We start from the raw sequence: 21,464 nt of genomic DNA on the forward strand, positions 1-21,464 counted from the left end.
GAATCATTGATAGCCATTCACTAACGTCCAGTGTAATGGATTGTCGCTTTTTCGACAAGGCTTCGTACTTCTTCGTAAACCCAGCGAGATCCTTTATTGCCTCTCAAATATGTTCTGTCGTATAAGTTACCGTGTGTGAACGATCATCGTCTGGTAATCATCGAGCAGCACACATATTGAGATCGTAGAAGACGACTCGAGAGACAACGTGCAAGTATTGCAAATACCTCGAAGGGATGTCCGATCATGTTGAAAACTTATCGAAAGTTTTCAACATTCTATGTATAACATTCAAGATTCAGTCATATCGTTAGCGTTTATTCAATAAGACGTAAGTTGCGTAAGGTCTGGTCGCAGACTGTTCGAGTATCAGCTGAATAGATTCGACAGCTTGAGTGTCGTTTATTATTGATCGAGAACTATTACAATACTTCAAGGATAAACGACGATAGAGAGTCGAGTAACCGTCCGTTACGAAGATAACAGTCACAGTTGTGATACTACTCGCATGCGATACCTGCTACTAAAGGACAATTTTCATTGTTGGAGAAGTTACACCGTTGCGCACACGAAACAGATGAACAAACAAATCACGACTTACATGTATCGATTTTAAATAATTAAGATGATTGTACTTACACTATAGCAGGTACATTCGCGCGTGCTAACTATCGTAAACGGAAAACAGTGATTGTTTTGATTCGTGATTTTGATGCATGGGTACTGTGTTGATGTGTGACGAGGGTGATGTTTCGGGAGAAACAAGTGTCTTCCATAAATACTTAATGTGTACAAGTAAACCGTTCGATGTTTCTTTTTGTCAATATTGAATCGCAGATACATATCGTATCGGTGTTGTATACTTATTTATCCAACATAATAATTAGCTGATGATCGCACTACCATCCGTCCTGTTAACATACTCTATATGTCGGTCTGCGTAGCAACACACCTGGTGTACACTGAGGACAAATGTTAATTTAAATAGCGAATTATAGTTAGCGTTGTAAATTGCAATATGGTGCAACCATTAAACAGTAATTTACACCTTCAAACAATCTTCAGTTAATTTGTGAAATGATAAAACGGAAGTTTTAACTGAATTTCTAAACGGCAGTAATGTTTCTACGCGATAAGGTAGAGTCCCTTGATTCGTGTTTCTCAGGGTTTCTGCGATACGTGGTGATGTACCAGAAATTGCTATGCGTGGCCCCATTATTATTTAATTATAAACAGTATAACATTTCTGGTTCCGTCGAGAACATTTTTTCTCAGTGTATTTTATCAGTTCCGTTTATCGGTATATGAACATAATTTTGATTAAGTACATCTCAACCTCGTTCTTTGTTTCTCTTGACATTTTTGTGCATTTGTCTTTAAATTCTTCTTCTCTTGTTTGACTCCATTTTGAGTACTATTTTTATCCTAAGTACAGGGGCGCTAAAAGAACCACGCTATTGAAGCCGCGTCGGCGCGTGTAAATGTGTCAACAGGCCCTCGCTGTCGATGGCGCAGGGGTAGTGATTCCACTGATACCGAATTGATATTATCAATACTCTTCACCAAGTTTCAATACGGTATTGATACATATCAAAGACATAGGTCGAGGTAACTCGAAGGTATCAATACTTTTCGGGAGCACGTTTATTTTTCCAAGTATTAAAAATACAATAAAATGTTTTATGTGGAAGTTGTTTGATTTCATGGAGCAAACTTAATAGAATGTTTGAATTATTTTTAATTGTTATTTACAGAGATTTTAATAACAATGTAATTTTTTTAAATGGCAGTACATATTTTTAACATTGCTGTGTTAATAAATATTTCACAACGAATTCAACGACATCCTTGATAGTTCTGTTTGAATAATAATTTCTTGGATAACTGTAAAAATATTATTGGCAAAGGGTAATTTTTGTTAGCGTTTTTTACCCACAACGTGTGATCCACGGTACAAAAAACAATGAAATTGTCACCAATATTCATATACAGTTATCCGAGAAATTATTGTTGAAACAAAACTTTTAAATATGTCGTTGAGTTTGACTTGAAATGGTTAATAACACGACCATAATGAATATATGTAGCGCCATTTAAAAAAAATTGCATCGTTATTAACATTTCTGTAAATAACCATTAAGAAAGAATTCAATTCTTCTATTGAATTTGCTTCACAAAAATATAAAGAAGAAATATAAGAAAGAATTGGTGGATCGATCGAACTGTCACGAGATCCTGCGTGCCCATTGGCTCACGTTGAAGTAGTGTTTCCAGAAAAAACCCGCCTCGGCAGACCCGCACCGCTATTTTAACGTGAGTCTACTCTAGCTTGGTGCCATAGGGAAGCTTGATCGTGTCAGGCAGGCTGCCCGGGTCAGATTGGAAAAAGTCGGCCGCGCTCGGACGAGTTCTTCCGATACTCGAGATTCGATCTGTATCACGTTCATAATGCGATCCTTGATATATGTATGTACTTTTTTTTTTAGACAATTAATTACTCTGCAAGTATATGCAAAATCTTTATAATTTTCACAGCACAAAATAATATTAGTAACACATTTATTTATTCAGATGAAACTCGATATAATTTTCATTTTATATGGAATACATATGATTTCAACTCTTTACTTTACCAGAATTTGAAAATACTTCCTATTAATAGATTAATACTTTTCCTTTTTTAATATCGCAGTACTAATTACTAATTACTAAAGGAAAAATATTAATCTATTAATAAGAAGTATTTTCAAATTCAGGCAAAGTAAAGAGTTGAAAAGTATATATGTTCCATATAAAATGAAGATTACATCGAGGGAAGTTCAATCTGAATAAATAAATGTGTTACAAATATTATTTTGTCTTGTGTAAATGATAAAGATTGTGCATATGCTTGCCAAGTAATTGAAATCTAAAAAGAAAAAATGAAAAGTACATACATATAGGTATAAAGTATCGCATTATGAACGTGATGCAGAAGGAAATCTCGAGTAACGGAAGAACTCGTCCGAGCCCGGTCGACTTTTCCCGATCTGATCAGAATCCGAAATATCGGGTCGAAACTTTCGAATCCCTTCGAATCTGACTCTTGAAAGTCTTGATAAGCCTTGGAAGTCTTGGGAGTTTTTAGCGTTTTCAAAGTCTTCTTGGAAGTGTTGAGCATTTCGATAGGTATGAAATCTTGATGAATATTCTATATGTTCCCAGCTCTTTGATTACTTTTGTTCAAATTTTTTTCATCATAAATATAATTTTGTTTCTATTTATTTATTTATTTATTTATTAATTTTTTTTGGGAATAGGAGGAAGATTATTATTGCTAAGCCACTCCCCATTACATTGTACACTTGGCTGGTTCCAAGGAAGCCCCCCCCCCCTCAGTAGTGGGGATGTACAACGGGTGCTTACGCCTAGATATTTTGGGGTTCAGTTGAAAATTCTACTGTACTTTTGTGAAGTCTCAAACCCAGATAGCACATGATGCCTAATGACGCTTTGAAGACAGCTTAAAGGCGCTTTAGACCTAAAACAGCCGTAAAATGGGCGTCTTCAAGGCGTCATGTGCTATCTGGGAATGGGTTTCGATTCAGTGCCGTATTGGTTTGGTTTCAATTCAAGAAATGTCGGTATTGATACTTGATAGTAAGTACCTAAAATTTTAATACGTATGGATACTTCCCACTGAGCACTTTGGTATTGAATTAATTGAATATCATCAATAGTATCGATCCCATCACTACGCAGGGGCGATACCGTCGTAGCGGAGCCACCAACAGTGAGGGTGTGTTGACACTGTTGACAGCTTGCACAGCCCGGTAGTACGGCTGTTAATAGCGTGGCTGTTTAGAGTGGCAGCGCCATTGGTTTGCGCAGCAAGAGAGTTACCCTATATGATACATCCTCTTTGTTACAATTCACTGTTTCGTACTTACCATAAGTACCACTCATATGTAGTATCTCCTTGCACGTAGTAGTAATCCGACCATTTGTCACTTTTGTTTTTGGGTCAATTCTCGTTTCGCCCGTTTTTATACGATATTCCGCGTACACGTTGGGGAATATGAAAAGATTCCCTACGAACCAAATCACGGAGTGAAAAGTAGCTATGAAAAAGTTGCATTAGCGACGTTCCAAGCAGTTGTCTGTAACCACCTGAAATTACCAACTGCACATGGCAATGCAATTATCATCGTAAATTAATCTGCTCAGATATAGTGTCATTCTGAAAATTTTTATTCAGATGGTAATGGGAATAAGTATGTCCTCTGTCTACAGGATAATTCGAAATTGTATCAATCTATGTAACGGAAAAGCCGTAATGAAAAAAAATTTTCAGATTTTGTTTTACAATTAGTAAATAGTGGAGATCACATTATTCTTCCACACCTATCATTTTTGTTGTTCGTAAACCAATCAGAATTTTGGTTAATTGTTTGTGTATAATTGAGAAGATCCTATAAGGCAACGATATTTTTATGTACTTCATAAAAATAACCTCAACGGAGGTTGTTGTCCCAAATAAAGTTAAAATATTTCAGATGGTGGTAGGAGAGCTCAAACGAGAAGAAACGATCCTGTAAAACGTTCATTTTGCAAGAATAATATTCTGAAGTTCTAAAATGTTTTCAACTATTCACACTTTACTTGATGGCACACGGTGTTGTAACTTTGCAGGTTTATTAGATAGCGATAACGGAATAAACAAATCTTAATAGATCTTGACAAAAACAAGATGTTCGTAGAAAAAGATCTGGTTTACTCACATAAATACTGCATAACGTATTTCCGCTTAGAACACATGGTTATCACAAGATTTCGACAAATTTTCGAAAAATTCACATGCTGTCATAGAACGTGTTTGTTCCATTTGAGATCTCTTGTTCCGTCCGAAAATATTGTAATTAATATCTGGAGCAACCTTTGTACGTGTTGTCAGTTCATTTTAGCTACCGTCGTGGGGATTGAAAAATCGATGAATCTAATACTGTTCATGTTAGTACATTACAGTTGATGAATAGCATTTTGAACATGTAATCAGAGAAAATATTATTTCAACAGTAAATAATGGGGAAACAATTACACAGAATAATGCTTATTAAAACATTCAAGGCGGCCTTAAAAACACGCAAAAGGGGCGCATAGAAATTTCATTTTCTCTCAAGAAACATTCTTCTCACTTATGTTATTCCACATGCGAATTTTCTTTCCTTACATCGTGGAGTGTTCGCAATAATGCAACCGAAAAACCGTTGATTATACGTATACAAAGAAATCGAAAATATAGAAAGTAAAAGTATGTTTCGTGATGGTTATATTGCGTAAGTTCAAGACACGCACATATTATTTGAATACCGATAAATAGTCCTGAAATTAATATCAGTTCCAATATGTACAGCGGACACATGATCGTTGCAGAAAAGTGAACTTAAAAATGCGTTCAAGTATCAAGGTTCATACACTATAAAAATTACGAATGAATCGCACGAGACCTCTGCTCCTCTTCGCCACAACGAAATCGTGTCACAGAAATTGCTTGGAGACTGAAGGTAGCCGTCCATTTGAGAGTAAAACTGTTACGAGTTGCTCTCGAGAGTATTTCTCACGAGTGGATACGCGTCAGAGAGTGACTGTCCCAGAGCATCGCTCAACTGTATGTCAACTGTGTGTGTTTATTGTATGTCGTGACAGTACTGTCGAGCGTAACTCGCACGAGATACCCTAAAATGGACGGCTACCTTAACCCTTGTGTAGGCAACCTGGTACCTGGGTACCCAGGTACCCATTTTTAAATTTCCTTTTACAATTTTTTATGTTCCTGTCTAGAACAACGCTTGGCATATTATAGGAAGGGAAAACTAAGAATTTCGTAGTATGAAAGTAAAATTATCTATGTACGCCTAATCTGTCGGAATAGGGGTATTCCGATTGCTCAATAACCGTTAATATTTTGGTTTCCCATATAAGTGCTAAGATTATGTTCTTCCCTTTAAAGGGAAGACATTAATGTCAATTTAACTTACTTCATGGAATGCAACGGGATTCGTTCACAACTATCACAAATGCAAATAACAACGTTCACGTGATGAGTCAAGTCGCCATTGTTGTTTTAATGAGATGAACGATACATATGTACCCACGTATATAATAGCCGTCACGACATAGCGACGTGATGAAGTCGGTGAACTGTTAAAGTAAACACGTTTCGGCTATCGGCATAAGCGAATTGACAGTAATATGAGAAGATAAAGACCTGAAGGCCAAATGTACTTTCCCCAATGTCATTATTTCACTGTGCATAATTCTACAATAGCAATATATGGCCCTAAAAGTCATCAGTAAGTGCCCCTGCTTTAATGCTTTCATTTACGAACTAGCTATATCATGGCCGCTACTATACAAAATGTACAACTACCTTGGTATCCTTAACTGTTTCCGATACTACTGGACAAGTTGAAATTATTTTTTATTTCATTCTTCCAAAACTGCACTAGTAGTGCCGGAAACAATTAAGGTGATGAATGTATGTTCTCTAACTCGCATGTTTGTGAGTTGTTTCTCTGGACTTTATTTACAAGCTTTTATGGTATAAATAATGACTATAAGCCTGAAACAAATTCAGTTCTCCTTGCGTTTTCGGTACAGAAACATCTCTTCTTCGATTGTACCATATATTGCAAAACGCTGTGCCGTATGCTTTCGGCAATATTCAGTTAAGGTCGAATGATTTTTCATGATACTTAAATGTGTTCACATTCATAAGTATTATTATGTACACTCGCGAGCAAACTCGGTCTCCACTAGGGGAAAAAGTGGCGTAGAAGAAAAGTCTCTTGCCACTTAGTAAATTTATTTCAAGTACTGAAATAAATGTTAAACCGAATGTTAATTTGACATAAATTTCAGAAACTTCCGAATTCAAATGGTAGAAGGCCCTTTCTCCACGCCACTTTTTCCTCTAGCGAAAGCCGAGTTTGCTCGCAAGGGTACGCAAGTGCTTTGACATTGCTTTTTTTGTAACTAGAGCCCAAGCTATTTATTTTTACGATTTATCAAGGATTCTTGTGTTCGAACATTTTCATTATCATGCTTTGGTTAATATTATAATTCGTATTGTTCACAATTAATTTATGAATATTTATTTTTCTAAATAATGGTCAACGCTCTTTTGGAGAAAGGAATTTCATTTGAATGGAATAATTTAAAAATAAAATAAGTCTATCGATTATATTTTTGAAATTCTTAATCAGGACCAGAATCTTAAAAGAAAATTGAGCGATAGTATAATATGCCATGACTTGTATCGAGATTAGTTGATCTGAATACTTTTAAACATTTTAATATTTACTGGAGTATTGGCGTATTTTCTAGTTAAATTAGCATTTCTAAATCTTGTTATATACGTACTATTCATCAAAAATATTGCCCTGTAATTTTTCCAGGTGTTTTCGTGAAACGTATATGACATAATGCAGAATGAACTTGTTAGAAAGCCAGCTGATATCACATTACTTAGGGAAAGGAAGGTTGATTATGAGTTTATTATTATTACGAGCCTCCCTCCTCCCAGCTGATGGTTATTACTGATCGAATTTAAGAAATATTTTTTAACAATACAAAAGCTACTAAGTAGTCTGATACACGTAATTTTATACAATATTTAAGTCTTTGATTAATGAAACATTTAATTTGATATTTTCAGAGATCGTCTATATATTTTCTATTACGCAAGTTTTTATTAAGTACTCGGCAACAGTATTGCTCAAAAGCCAAGTAAAGGAAAAATTAGAAAGAAAGGAAGATCCGAGGCTGTTGTTCGTGTCATTTGACGTGCGTGGTTGAAAGTTAAATGCTAGTATTACGAAACCAATTTAGGTTTAAATACGATCATGTTACTTGCAGTAACAGATATGTTGACTGACATATGATACGTGTAACTGTCTGTAAACGCAAGTATACGAATATCCGTGTTTGCAATCTTAGTCACTAGTAGTATGCAAACTATCGTTCATCTCCGTATGATCAAGTACGAAGAATACGAAATTGTACAGTGTAGAATAATATCGGCGTCGTAAAAGCGACGCAAACAATGTTTTATTTGCCTCGAACGAAAAGTTCTCCTTCCTCTGTTTATACTCTAATTTAAGAATGTAGGCTAATGCGAACAGTTTCAATAGGATAACAAAATAAGCGAAATTGGGAAGCTCTCGTAACCGTTATAGCTTTTTAATGGCAACGTTCATGCGAGTAAAGCATACATTATACATGGTGTAACAAAAATGTTGCAGGTCCCTGGAATGGGACATTCGCGAGGCGATTTGAAACAAGTTTTTCCTTAGCAAAAATCTTATCCGAGGCTTTGTTAATGAGATATTAACGAAAACCCCCGACCAATCAGAGTTTTTCGTTAATATCTCGTTAACAAAACCTCGAATAAGATTTTTGCTAAGAAAAAACTTGTTCTAAATCGCCTCTCGAGTGTCCTATTCCAGGGACCTGCAACATTTTTGTTACACTCTATATTTGTGTAAAAACTAGCATAAACAATTAGTGGATACATATGTCCGTATATAATTTGTGTATATGTATGTGCGTATATGCGTATATTCATATATGCATACGTGGTTGACATCCACACACATACATATGCGCGCCCGCACGCATGCACACATACACACACCCGCGCGCGCGCGCGCACGCACGCACGCACGCATATACAGATATGTGCATGATTTAAACGAGCATAAAGGTATATAAACAGCATATGTTTTATTTTGTTAAGTTGATTGATTGTAAAACGGCGCGTCTTGGTAATGTTCGAGAGAAAACTGCAGAGAAGAATACGACGACGTAATTGTGTTTATGAATACTTTGACTTTAACAATTTTTTTTTACATTATCCTAATTAATAAACAGAATGTGCATGTGTCTGTCTCCTTGCTTCTATACAATGTACTTCGAAACTCAGCGCTTCATATATCTCGTAGTGGACATACCGCTTTGCATTTTGCCTCAGGCTGCGATCCAATGATCATTTGCTAACCACTATTACAATCATTTGTACTTCTTCTTCTTTTTCTTCGTTCTAACTGCGTGTCTGCTCGTTCCGCGGAGAATAGAATTATAACACGATCATAAAAGTATTAACACTTGTTAATTTACTGCAACCACAACGACAACATAGTTGTTGGATCGTTGTGCCATTGTTTTTTTCTTGAACTCAATTAAGCTCCCTCTCTTTGTTTTCTTCTTCCTTGTCTAACGCCCGTCAGTTGTATTTCTGCCTCGCTCATGAATTTTGAATTGCATCAAAACATTTGATACGTATTACTGAACATCAGCTGAAAATTTTGGTAGAATGAGAAATGAAAAGATAAACCGAAATCTGTCATTTTCACCTTGCTTAGTTTCAATTAGTGATACCGATTTATCTTAATACAAGTAGAGTGCATATGTCGCGAATATTTTCAAAAGACCAGAAAAAGTTATATATCTATGTTTCATCTGACTTATATATTATACAATTTCTGGTAAGAAAATGCTTATTTCATACATAAAAACATTTTCAGAATGATAAAATTTTCATAGAACTTGGCAAAATGCAACAATGCTGTGAATGACAATACAAAGGGCGTGTAACGAAATTCCTTAGTAAATAAATGACATTTAAATCGGCCTACTCGATACTAATTATTCGTCAGGTGAGCTCAACGAATCTGACACGGTTTCCTCTACCTTTCAGGGGCCACCAGGATTAGACGGCATGAAGGTGAGCATTCGTCGGGGTGACCCGTTTAACCATATATTATATTTATGATTTTCGGATCTGCAATTTCTATGCTCCATACCTCGATTTCATCATTCGAGCGTAGATTAAGCTGCTTACAAATTTAACGGTATTGTTCGAATGAGTGTTGCATTGAGCATAGTGTTCGTTATGTTCCTTCGTGCTTGCAGGGCGCACAAGGAGAACCGGGCACGAAGGGCGAGAGGGGGGACCCCGGACTACCTGTAAGTGTTTAATCCTATGCGAAAAATATTCTACCAATGCTGCAATGTATTTAGTAATACAGGGTGTTCCCAAAATCATGGAGCAACCGGCTGGGTGGTGATTTTACACACAAAGATAAGTCGTAAAAAAGAATAAAACTATTTCTAGCGATGCTTCGTTTTCGAAATAATCGGATTTAAAGATTTGTTGAATACACGAACAATAGAATAGGACTAACGCGTGTAATTCATTGAAGGCCGCTTTGACTTATTGCCAGCACAAATACACGTGATTTAGATGAACTTCTAAACTTATTTTTTTTAAAATGAAGCCTTAAATAAGAAAATATTATTTTTCTTCGACTTATACTTGCATCACCATCCAGACGGTTGTACCACGATTTTGAGGACACCTTGTATAAATTATAAATATAGAGAAATAATGTATAATTGTCGAAAACGAAATGACAATGACTCATGGAATAGAACATTTACTTACTTTCGAGATCTAACGATAATATTTTTTATATTTTCTTGAGTTAATCGTGGAACTACGATCTCCTTGATCGTTAAGGATTTTCGTGTAAAACAATATTTCATGCGAATGGAAGTCAATTATAATTTTGTCGAGACACCAACAATGCATTCTGTTTCTCTCCAGGGTACTGATGGAATTCCTGGCGCGGAGGTATAGTGGCATTCAATTATCGCCGATCCCTCGGTGTGACTGCGACACAGTCAATCTAACCAACCCGGGGTAACGACGATACATCTGCCTGATCTACCCCGGGGACTGCTCCAAAAATTATTTCTTTACTTCTTTTTGAGGAAAAGGAGGGGTGAAATTGTATTCTGCGCCTTTCTCCCTCTTTATACCAACGATAGTTATAAAATATTTTTATCTAATTTAATATCCACACAGAGAAAGTACTTAAAAAAAGGTTTCAAGAGGTTAATGTTGAAACACAATAATTTTGGAGATCTTACTATTAAAATACGAACATATTCAATTTACTCTAATACGTACTGTCATTTTTGCAGTAGGTATCCTTAGGGCAGTTACATTTAGTATCTGAAAAGTGTATTACTTCAAGCAATTATCCTCAGGACTTGTTAAGTTTTTTACCGTTTAAGATTGTTACCATTTTAAAATTAAGATTTTTTGGGTTCTCTTAATACATTTGACTTAAATGTATTACAGTATCCTATTGTTCCGTTTTGTAGAATATTAATGGAAAGAATTGTTTGCTTTACAGTTCCATAGTTTTTATCAACAGAATTAGAGAACAGAACTCTTTAAGATTGCAATTTCAAGTACTTTACCTCTGAAGTTCTGAACTTTAAGACTATACTTGGATGTTATACCAGGGGTTTAAAGAATTATTGATGGTATGTACGAGTATTCTGTGCGTTATGGTAATAGCTCTGCGTGTATAATAAATAGGAAGTTCCGTAATTGTAGTCCAATCCTTTAACACGTTTGCTGCCACTATGAATAGGGTTAACTACACGCATTCTATAAATAGCTGTATAAAAGAAGTCGGTGTGCGTAATTACAAGACTTTTTTTTTACTAATATGCCTACGCAATAAAAAACTGTACAATCGAAACATCTGAAACCGTGTGAAACAAGTTAGAACCTTTTCTTTTCTCGTTGAATAGAATGCGTTGATCTAAAAACAGAATTTTTAATTAATTTCCAATCTCATAAACAATTTGGTCGCACGTTTTCTTTACAAATGTCCACCAAACCAGAGGTGTAGTTTCACTTCGCAAAGCAACGACCCTTACTTTTATTATACCCTGTACATAACGAAGACTAGTTTCACTAACAAACAATTATTTTATGTAACCGTTGTTTTATCTTTGATATTTCAGTATTTATGCAAATTAGAGGAGAAAGAACTGATCAAGGTTGTACACATTTTCTTCAACGTTATTACATATATTTTTCAACATCAGCCACATAACAAACGTTTTGGTTGTTGACTAGTTTTATGGCAAGCTGTCACTGTTCCTCATTTTTTAAAATCCAAATTTTAATTAAATTGTCTATAATTAGGTCTTGATATGATCTTGTTAATCGGTATTCTGAAAGAAGACTACATATAATAGTAACCCAAAAGGTATAACAGAATTATGGAGTCAAAAGTGCCCTTAGGCCGATTTGAACTTGTGATATATGTATAATTCCGTAGCGTGGCAAGAAAAAACAGTCTGTGTCAAGTTTCAACACTCTATTTCGTTCAGGAGGGTAATAATAGGGAAAATGCGGATTGTCGGTTTTTCCTCTATTTTCCCTGTTTAATAACGTGCAAACATTCTAATAGATACTGTTTACCTGGGCACATGTTAGAAAATTCTTTGCGATTTTCAGTTGAGTATCTTAATTGTGAAAAATCAGAAACGCCAAAAAATAATGAAAAATATTTTTTTCTTATTGAAGTTTTAACAGCACCACATTTATCCTTTCATAGTATCAACATATTATCGTAAGTAGTGTCCACAATTTTTAGGAGATTTTTTGGTAAGGTGCGCCGTAGTTCAAAAAATTGAAAACCGATTTTTTCAAAATTTATGTCGCGAAAAAGTAAGTTGTACATTGAATTCTTGTATTTCCTTTATTAAATAATTATATGATTCTACGTGTTTCTACATTCAGCATAATAATATAGGTATAAACTAAAGAAATTAAATAACACAACTGCTTGATAGTATACTAAGTCCCTCATGTACGAAAATATTTAAATCGATATTAACAGCCACCGTTGCCGTTTGATTTTTTGTCCGTAAGTTCGAGCGCAACCAGTACTAACATTTTTTGACCTTAATTATATTTTCTTCTAAAATTCCTAACTACCAAGGAAGGTTTCCCAGTCCGCAGGTCCCGATTTTCATGAAACTTTGTGGTATTGTGGAGGGCATCGAGTTATATAAGGAACAATTCTTTTTGTCGGCAGACTCTTGCGTTAAAGGAGGAAATCATCCCTCAAATTTTTCCGAAGTTTTCGTTTTTTTTCAATATATTCTGTTAATCGTAAAATATGGAAAACATCTTTTAATGGGAAAACTGAATGATATAAAAAGAGCTATCAAACTGCAAAAGAAAAAAATATATACACGGTGTCCCAAAATAGTTATAAGTCCTTGAGAGGGGTGGTTCCTGGGGTGATTTGAAACTACTTTTTCCTTAGCGAAAAAGATTGTAGAGGCATTGTTAACGAGATATTAATGAAAAATCCCGACCAATCAGAGCGCGAGGCTGCCTCCTCGTGAGCCACGGTGTTGCTTAGTGTTGTGAGTAAGCTAGCGAGCGAGCGAGAGAGCCAAGGGCTGCGAAGGGGCACCGGGATACAGCGATAGCGGTAAGCCATCCACTTTTATCTCGGGTGAATTCTGTATTTTGATTGCAAGAAAGTCATAGCGGACGAACATCGAACAGCTTCCCACCTTCTGTGAGAGGCTGCGGATTCGCGAGCTCGCGTAGTTTCTCGGAGTTCTTCGAATCGTAGCGTACCGCGCATACCATCTAGCGGAGGCGCCGTAATCGAATCGCTTGTTAACTAATTGTATTACGATGAAAGCCGAGCTTCGGACGAATTTGTTATCGGATTTGTCATCGTGTGTCATATTATAACGCTGCCCTCGAGGGTAGACGTATGACGTTAATAAATATCTTAATTAACGTAAAACGACCTCAGATTCATTATCAAATTCTGTGTAACAATATCAATGGATTTAGAATGAAAAGGTCGTCACTTTTTGTCATTATGTAAATTTGAGCAATTGTTATAAAGAAATTGTGTTTTTGACAGTTTGTTAGCACTATATTATTGTACATAAAAAGCCATGATACTCGCTATTTAAAAGTTTCTTCCTATCTTTTACGGTTAACAAGATATACTGAAAAACGACAAATTGAGCAAAATTTGAGGGGTGATTTCACCCCTTTAACGCGAGAGTCGGCCGATAAAAAAATTGTTCCTTATATAACTCGATGCCATCTACAATACCACAAAGTTTCATGAAAATCGGGACCTGCGGACTGGGAAACCTTCCTTGTTAGTTAGGAATTATAGAAAAAAATATAATTAAGGTCAAAAAATGTTAGTACAGGCTGCGCTCGAACTTATGGACAAAAAATCAACCGGCAACGGTGGCTGTTGATATCTATTTAAATATTTTCGTACATGAGGGACTTAGTATACTATCAAGCAGTTGTGTTATTTAATTTCTTTAGTTTATACCTATATTATTATGCTGAATGTAGAAACACGTAGAATCATATAATTATTTAATAAAGGAAATACAAGAATTCAATGTACAACTTACTTTTTCGCGACATACATTTTGAAAAAATCGGTTTTCAAGTTTTTGAACTACAGCACACCTTACCAAAAAATCTCCCAAAAATTGTGGACACTACTTATGATATGTTGATACTATGAAAGGATAAATGTGGTGCTGTTAAAACTTCAATAAGAAAAAAATATTTTTCATTATTTTTTGGCGTTTCTGATTTTTCACAATTAAGATACTCAACTAAAAATCGCAAAGAATTTTCTAACATGTACTCAAGTAAACAGCATCTATTAGATTTTTTACAGAATTTTTGCACACCATTAAACAGGGAACATAGAGGAAAAATCGACAATTCGAATTATCTGTATTATTACCCTCCTGAACGAGATAGAGGATTGAAACTTGACACAGACTGTTGTTTCTTGCCACGCTACGGAATTATACATATATCACAAATTCAAATCGGCATAAGGGCACTTTTGACCCCCTTATTCTGCCATACCCTTTGGGTTACTATTATATGGATCACTCATAGACAGTGGTCTTCCTTCAGAATACCGATTAACAAGACCATATCAACGAGCAGTAACAGTTTGCTATAAACTGTTATCAAGCATTGTAGGACTTAATTTACTTTTTCACACAACATTCAATGGAATAGTTATTCTTACTTATTTTTCAAGGAAGATTGCAAAAATGAAATCTGGTTCCACTTTACTAAAACTAGTCAATAATCAAAACGTTTGTTATGTGGATGTAGTTAAGAAATATATGTAATAACGTTGGAGAATATGTGTACAATCTTGATCGGTTCTTCCTCCTATAATTTGCATAACTACTGAAATATCAAAGATGAAACAACGTTTACATAATATAATTGTTTGTTAGTGAAACTGTAGTTTTCGTTATGTACAGTGTATAATAAAAGTAACGATCGTTGCTTTCCAGAGTGAAACTACACCTCTGGTTTGGTGGACATTTGTAAAGAAAGCGTGCGGCCAAATTGTTTATAAGACTGCAAATTAATTAAAAATTCTGTTTTTATATCAACGCGTTTTATTCAGCGAGAAGTGAAAAAGTTTCAAAGGGGCCGTTAGTTTCAAAACACCTTTTCAAATGTTTCGATTGTACAGATCTTTATTGTGTGGGCATATCAGTAGAAAAAAAGTCTTGTAATTACACACACCGACTTCCTTTACACAACTATTTATAGAAGTCGTGTAGTCAGCCCTATTCATACTGGTAGCAAATGTGTTAAAGGATTGGAAAATGGTCCAAGGTGTATTGTTAGCAAACAAGCTTGAACCAATGCCGCGAATGTTAACCCTTTTTCCCTACCGAACCAAATTGTAAATTTGTGGTGTAGAAATATAAAATGAATAAATTTCAGTCCGCGACAAACCAGTAAGATCTAACTCAATTGTAAAAAGCGCGAAGAAAGTTATACAGATTACTAAATTGTGTGTATAATGGTGATTACACAATTGCAATTAAAATTCATTCAATGAATGTATGACGGTTTATTTTATATTCTGATACTACAAATTGAAAGTTGATTAGGTAGGGAGAAAATATCGATTGATTCAGGCTTGTCTACTACTGTGCATCATTTTCTGTTCCTTTAAACACCGTTTGTGTAGGGACATGCTACTATACGTACGACTCCAGACAATTAAATCGTTGTGAAACATTTAACACATCATTACATCGAAAGGATGCATTTATGACACATTCTTCCGTTTGAGCTTCTTCTTTTCTGGTTCAATACTTTCCTTGATTTAACAACAGCATTTCACATTAATTTTCAACGTTATAAACAATTTTTAAGCAGGTTTTTTTTCACAAATGTCCACTGATCTGAAGGTATAAAGCAGGGGCGGCTAACTGGGCTGTGGTGAGCAAGAGCGCTCACGATTGCCCACGGGAAAAGCCACGGGCGACGTCGCGAGCAGTTCCCCCACCCTATGACCACTAGCTGCCGTAGTCTCCGTGTCTGGTAAGGCGAGACGGCAGACAGGCAAAATTCTGCCCGACAGGCAACGAGTTGGCAGCCCCTGGTGTAAAGTCATCTTTGCAAGCAGTGATTGTTAGTTTCGTTACACCCAGTACATCAAAAGCTCTCTCCTTGTATGAAGTAATACACTCACTCTACTTTTTCAAAAGACGCCGAGTCACTTTCTAGTCGCTTATTCGTAATTGCCGAGTCATCGCCACAGCAATATATGTAGTATACATCATTGTCTGATTGTCTCGAAAATCTCGAAGAGTTCTGTTCAGGACAATCAAGAATTTCGAGGCTCGAATCTCATTCTAACAATTTTTTTTCTATTGCTTTAACAAGCCTCGCCATGCATCTGCGTGGACTGTCTCACTCTAAGAGAGTGAGATACAGTGTTAGCGAAGGAGCGTGGACGATACCCTAGACTTCAAAGTGCTACCGGACAGTGTACGTATGCGTGTGTTCAGCTATAAACATAATATAAACATTCCGTTACTTTCCAACTGTAGTAAATTCTTGATAAATGCACACAAAGAGCTCCAGGTTAAATATGGGTCATCCCCACTACTGAGAAAAAACACACTACGAAAGAACGGAAAAACTTTAAGGGCTGATTTCACCCCTTCAGAGTGAAAATGGGCACGAAAGAAAAGTTGCTCCAAGCATAGTTCTATATGCTCTTCATTCATGCGAAATTTCATTAGAATCAGAATTTTCGGGTTCGGAACCTTCCCTTTTTAGTAACAGATAATACACATATTCTTGAAGAACGTTATCAAACGTTCACTGGTTCCTCAACAAGGGCGTTTGAACAATCATTTATAATTTACCAGAAATGATAATGAAAGAGAATGAGTTATTAACACTTACAAAATTATGTTGTGTTTGGTTTCATCTTAATTACAAAAATGTAAAACTTTAATTTTTTATTATTAATGTATTTTTTCGTAGTGCACGATTTGCTGTTTCGACTCCCCCCCTCCTCTTCTGTTTTATTCGGTGACAGTCTGTACATTCATCGGTAGACAGAAAAATACAAAGGCGAGCTGCCGAGGCTCGACCCGAAATTTATGAAGGGCAGATCTCAAATCCGTTCGGTTTATTACTTGCATGCGGTTTTAAATTTTGGTCGTTTAGGAAGATTTTACTGTATATTTATATGAAACTTTCACCATAGAATTAATAAGGTGTTCTTGATGAAAATGAGGCTAAAAATTGAATTACTTTAAAATGATTACATTCCACGTTAAATCGCACGGGGAATTGTGGTTATAGTCACCGATTATTTTCAAATTTATAACATTTGTTGATAGCCACAAAGAAATGAACTTTGTAAAACTTTAGCTTTCAATTTTGAACCATTGCCGAGATATTTCAGTACCCACTTTATCCTTCATTTCTTCGTGGTTATAAATAAATGCTGTAAGTTTGAAAAAATCGATGACCATGACCACAATTCTGTATGAAATCGTATTCAGACAACTCATTCTTTAAGAACAGAATGTTTATAACGAAAAATCCATTTTTGAAATTAAGGCCCACGTTCGACTTTTATCAGATCGTTTCGTTACAATATGCTGCTTAGAAAGAATAATTAACCTTATGCTTTGGTCTCATTGTTGAGAGGGAAACGTCATTAATCTATTGGTCAAAGTCTCATTTGGAAGTATAATAAATGAAAATAACTTTTGTATTATATTAATCGTCACACGAATACAAAGCGTGGTAATGCTTCGAAGTTGTAAATGCCAAGTATATTTGCACAACGAGGAATCACTAATCTAGCGATTTTGAAAATCGGAGGGAATAAAAATTCGAAATTTTCGAGGCAATAGTGAATCGTGTTTTTTATTAAAATGACTTTGAGTATTTTAGCTTGTACGCCTATTAAACTACTGTAGCTATACAATTCGTTTCGTATGACACACGTATCAAGGGTGGAAAACATAACATAATTGATATTGTTGGTCCAGTTGCAGTACTTTTATTAGAAAATAATTAGAATTATGGAAACTTGTTATATCTAGATTCTTTCCATATACACATAACCTGACATTACAGAATTAAAAAATTTTAATAATCCTACGGTAAGAAATAATTACCATCCCCGTCCCCAAATAATTTTTCACAATCTGTCTACCATACAACATAATTCATGAGGAAATAGTCCTGCAACTTACACAAAAACCACTGTGTAGAGAATACAGTATTTTAATTTAGAAGAGAGGGAGAAGCGCATAATCCTCTCCATTTCTATTTTTAAGGTTTAAAAGAATTCTTATTCGAAACACTGATATATCGACCATAATTATCCAAATTGATCTAACCATAAAAAATCACGAGGAGTAGGCATTTACGCACCTTACGTTACTTAGTTCAGAATAATTAATCTATTTATGATTAATTTTCTTTTGTCCTCAATGCATCCATAATCGTAGTCGCATATGTATGCATTTAAAAAGAAGTTCCGATAAAATTATACGATCAGAAATTGTTTCGGAAATACGTATCGTGCATGTAGAAAAGAAACAAGGAGAGACAGACATGGTCGTTACTTAACGAATAAATTCTTTGGCGTACCAATTCCAGGGACCGAAGGGAGAGCAAGGTGCAAAAGGCGAATCCGTGAGTATTGATGTAATTCGACTATTAGTTTTAACTAATTGGGCAACAAAAGTGTAATTTAACGGGGCAGATTGGCTCAAACATATTTCGCGATGAAATCTATGGTACGCGAAAGTATCGTATACCGAGCATAAAACGATTAGTTCGAAATTCATTCATTGTTGATATCTACATTGCATTTTATTCATCACCATCGGTATCCTTCTTATTTTCTGTTACTGTTACCGCTGCTTACTACCATCATTACTAATATTTATATTATCGTTACGGTCTTTAATACTATCATGCTATCACACCGATAGGCATCTTAGCAAATGAATCGTCACAGGGTAAACGTAGCGAAATCAATTTAATACCCAACTGTTAATTTTGCCAAACAACTGCTTAAGTAGGTTTTGTGATCCGTGAGTAACAATGCAAAATGAAAATCGAACAGAAGCATAGTCTAACTAAAGCAGGGGCTACACGTGCATCGCGAACGTCGTTGTGTTGACAGGGTTTCAGGCTTTGGTCCGAACGAACGATATGTTCGCGATGATGGATGATGTCTGGATCCTGCTTAATATATTATGCGCATTTGTGCATTACACACGGAAATCACCCCATACCTGCGTTTCTATAATCTCAAATAGCTACCTTCTGCATTTTTCCACGTCGATTTCCTCACTACTCTTGCAAAATGTCAGTTAAATCAATCAATTTTATAACGTAATTTTACATGGCAAATTAACCGTGTGCTGCCACCAGCGTATAATGTACACTCGCTATTTATATGTACACAACAAATTCTTACCACGGTTTTGTTACCGTTTCTTTAATAATACGTTAGTAAGTTTTTCAGTTCATTGCATTTTATAACAAGTATTTGGTCAAATTTCTACAACTGTTTTATAAATATTTGTATCGTAAAGCAAAAAATTGAGTACCGCCTTTCTTGAAAGTTTATGCTCAATTGCGTATTCTGCACAATTGAATATTATAGTGCATATAGAGAATCTTTCTTGTGCCTGGCCTTTTTTGCACGTTAACGCAAACATTTGCCATGTATGCTATTTACATTAAGAAGTTTTTTTCGTGTATGAATACAGGGACCGACAGGAAAACGCGGTAGAAAAGGTGACAAGGGCAACACAGGAGATCAGGGAGTACCAGGTCTCGATGCACCTTGTCCATTGGGTGTCGATGGACTACCACTAGCAGGATGTGGATGGAGACCACCTCAGGTAATTCAGTCTTTTCATATCCATTCAGATTAACTTGTCGAGAGTCGAACTGTTTCCTCTTTCTCTGCATCACTTTTAAAATTACTATTACGTATTCATCAATGTTGCCCATGTTATCGCTTTATAAACTCAAAAACTATGTAGCACGGATGATTAGATGTTATTTTGCTACAATACTTGCATAATTATAGTGGTTATCTTAAAAGATTTATTAATCTTACTTTCGAACATGGTCGAGTGACATCAGTAGATGTCTTCATTAATAATCATAAACACTAACAAGTCCAGAGTTGTAATAACTATATAGGTGCAACGAATGCTTCGATTTTCGCATATGCTTACCAGGATATCACTAGTACCTCAATACCAGCAGTTGAAGGTCCAGAACCAGCAGAAACGGATTATGAAGAGCAAGAAGAGGAATACGAAGAATATGCGGATCCAAACAACGGAAATCTAGCTGAGCAATAAATGCTCATTGTGCGCTGCCCTAAACACCACCAACAACTACTATCACCACTACCACTACTACCACCACTCAACCACCACCGCCATCGCCCCACATCACTCGTCTCACCTTGCTCTCCCAAACTAACGTGGTCCTGGTAATTGCAATTCCCGTAGTTATACTAACGTCGTTGCATGTACATTCAACAAAACAACTTGCCTTTATCAGTGAACATATTGAAAGGAAGTGCTTCGTGGTTGCATACCTTCCTCGTTTCTCAGCGCCATTACTTTGTTTATTGCATGTTAAGTTACGTAAATAAAATTACGCATAATGAATGGTAATTCTGTCCGAAACTTGAAATTTTGAAACATAAAATTATAGTACATGTATCAGATTTTGACCGGGTGTCTTGGCCAGTCATTTTGCGAATTAACTTGTTAAGGCTCGTCGCTAATACGGATTTATACTAAGATCAAGTCTTCCCTCCGAGAATGAATGAAAGTGATCTGTTGAACAGAGAGCACCTTAAAAGAGGGAGAAAGAAAATGTGAAATGGGTTGACTGGAGAGAACGTTCGAAGAAAGAGAAAAAGGAGTGTCTAGTAGATAAAGTAGACAGCTTCATTTTTTCATCTATCGGGACAGCCAGCAGTCACCGTTGCCCTGACAATTACCGTTGTGGCATCTTGGAGCGCCCCGAGCGCTCAGGACATCATTTGGATAGGTCCAGCCTATATCAATCATTTCACATACAGTAGCGTTCTACCTATTACCTCTAACCTCCTGAGTTTATCTGTCAACGAGTCCGATAACTGACTTGGAATAGAACCGAGTTGACACACTAAACATCCCAAGACGGTTTCATCGAATCAAAACAAAAA

The 21,464-nt window shown here is 35.9% G+C and overlaps 1 protein-coding gene across 1 annotated transcript in view; it reads left to right on the plus strand.

Moving 5' to 3' along the window:
- The window catches only part of LOC107186706 (collagen alpha chain CG42342), an 89,542-nt gene extending 68,827 nt beyond the window's left edge, over positions 1 to 20,715 (plus strand). Inside the window, exons 19-24 of the mRNA XM_015574640.1 lie at positions 9,737 to 9,763; positions 9,952 to 10,005; positions 10,646 to 10,672; positions 18,875 to 18,910; positions 19,999 to 20,133; positions 20,479 to 20,715. Of these exons, the coding sequence (XP_015430126.1) occupies positions 9,737 to 9,763; positions 9,952 to 10,005; positions 10,646 to 10,672; positions 18,875 to 18,910; positions 19,999 to 20,133; positions 20,479 to 20,604 (405 nt within the window). The 3' untranslated portion in view covers positions 20,605 to 20,715. The remainder of the gene's footprint in view (positions 1 to 9,736; positions 9,764 to 9,951; positions 10,006 to 10,645; positions 10,673 to 18,874; positions 18,911 to 19,998; positions 20,134 to 20,478) is intronic.
- The last annotated feature ends 749 nt before the right edge of the window (positions 20,716 to 21,464 follow it).

This window comes from Dufourea novaeangliae, unplaced genomic scaffold, assembly GCF_001272555.1.
Source record: "Dufourea novaeangliae isolate 0120121106 unplaced genomic scaffold, ASM127255v1 scaffold87, whole genome shotgun sequence".
Classification (NCBI taxonomy): domain Eukaryota; kingdom Metazoa; phylum Arthropoda; class Insecta; order Hymenoptera; family Halictidae; genus Dufourea; species Dufourea novaeangliae.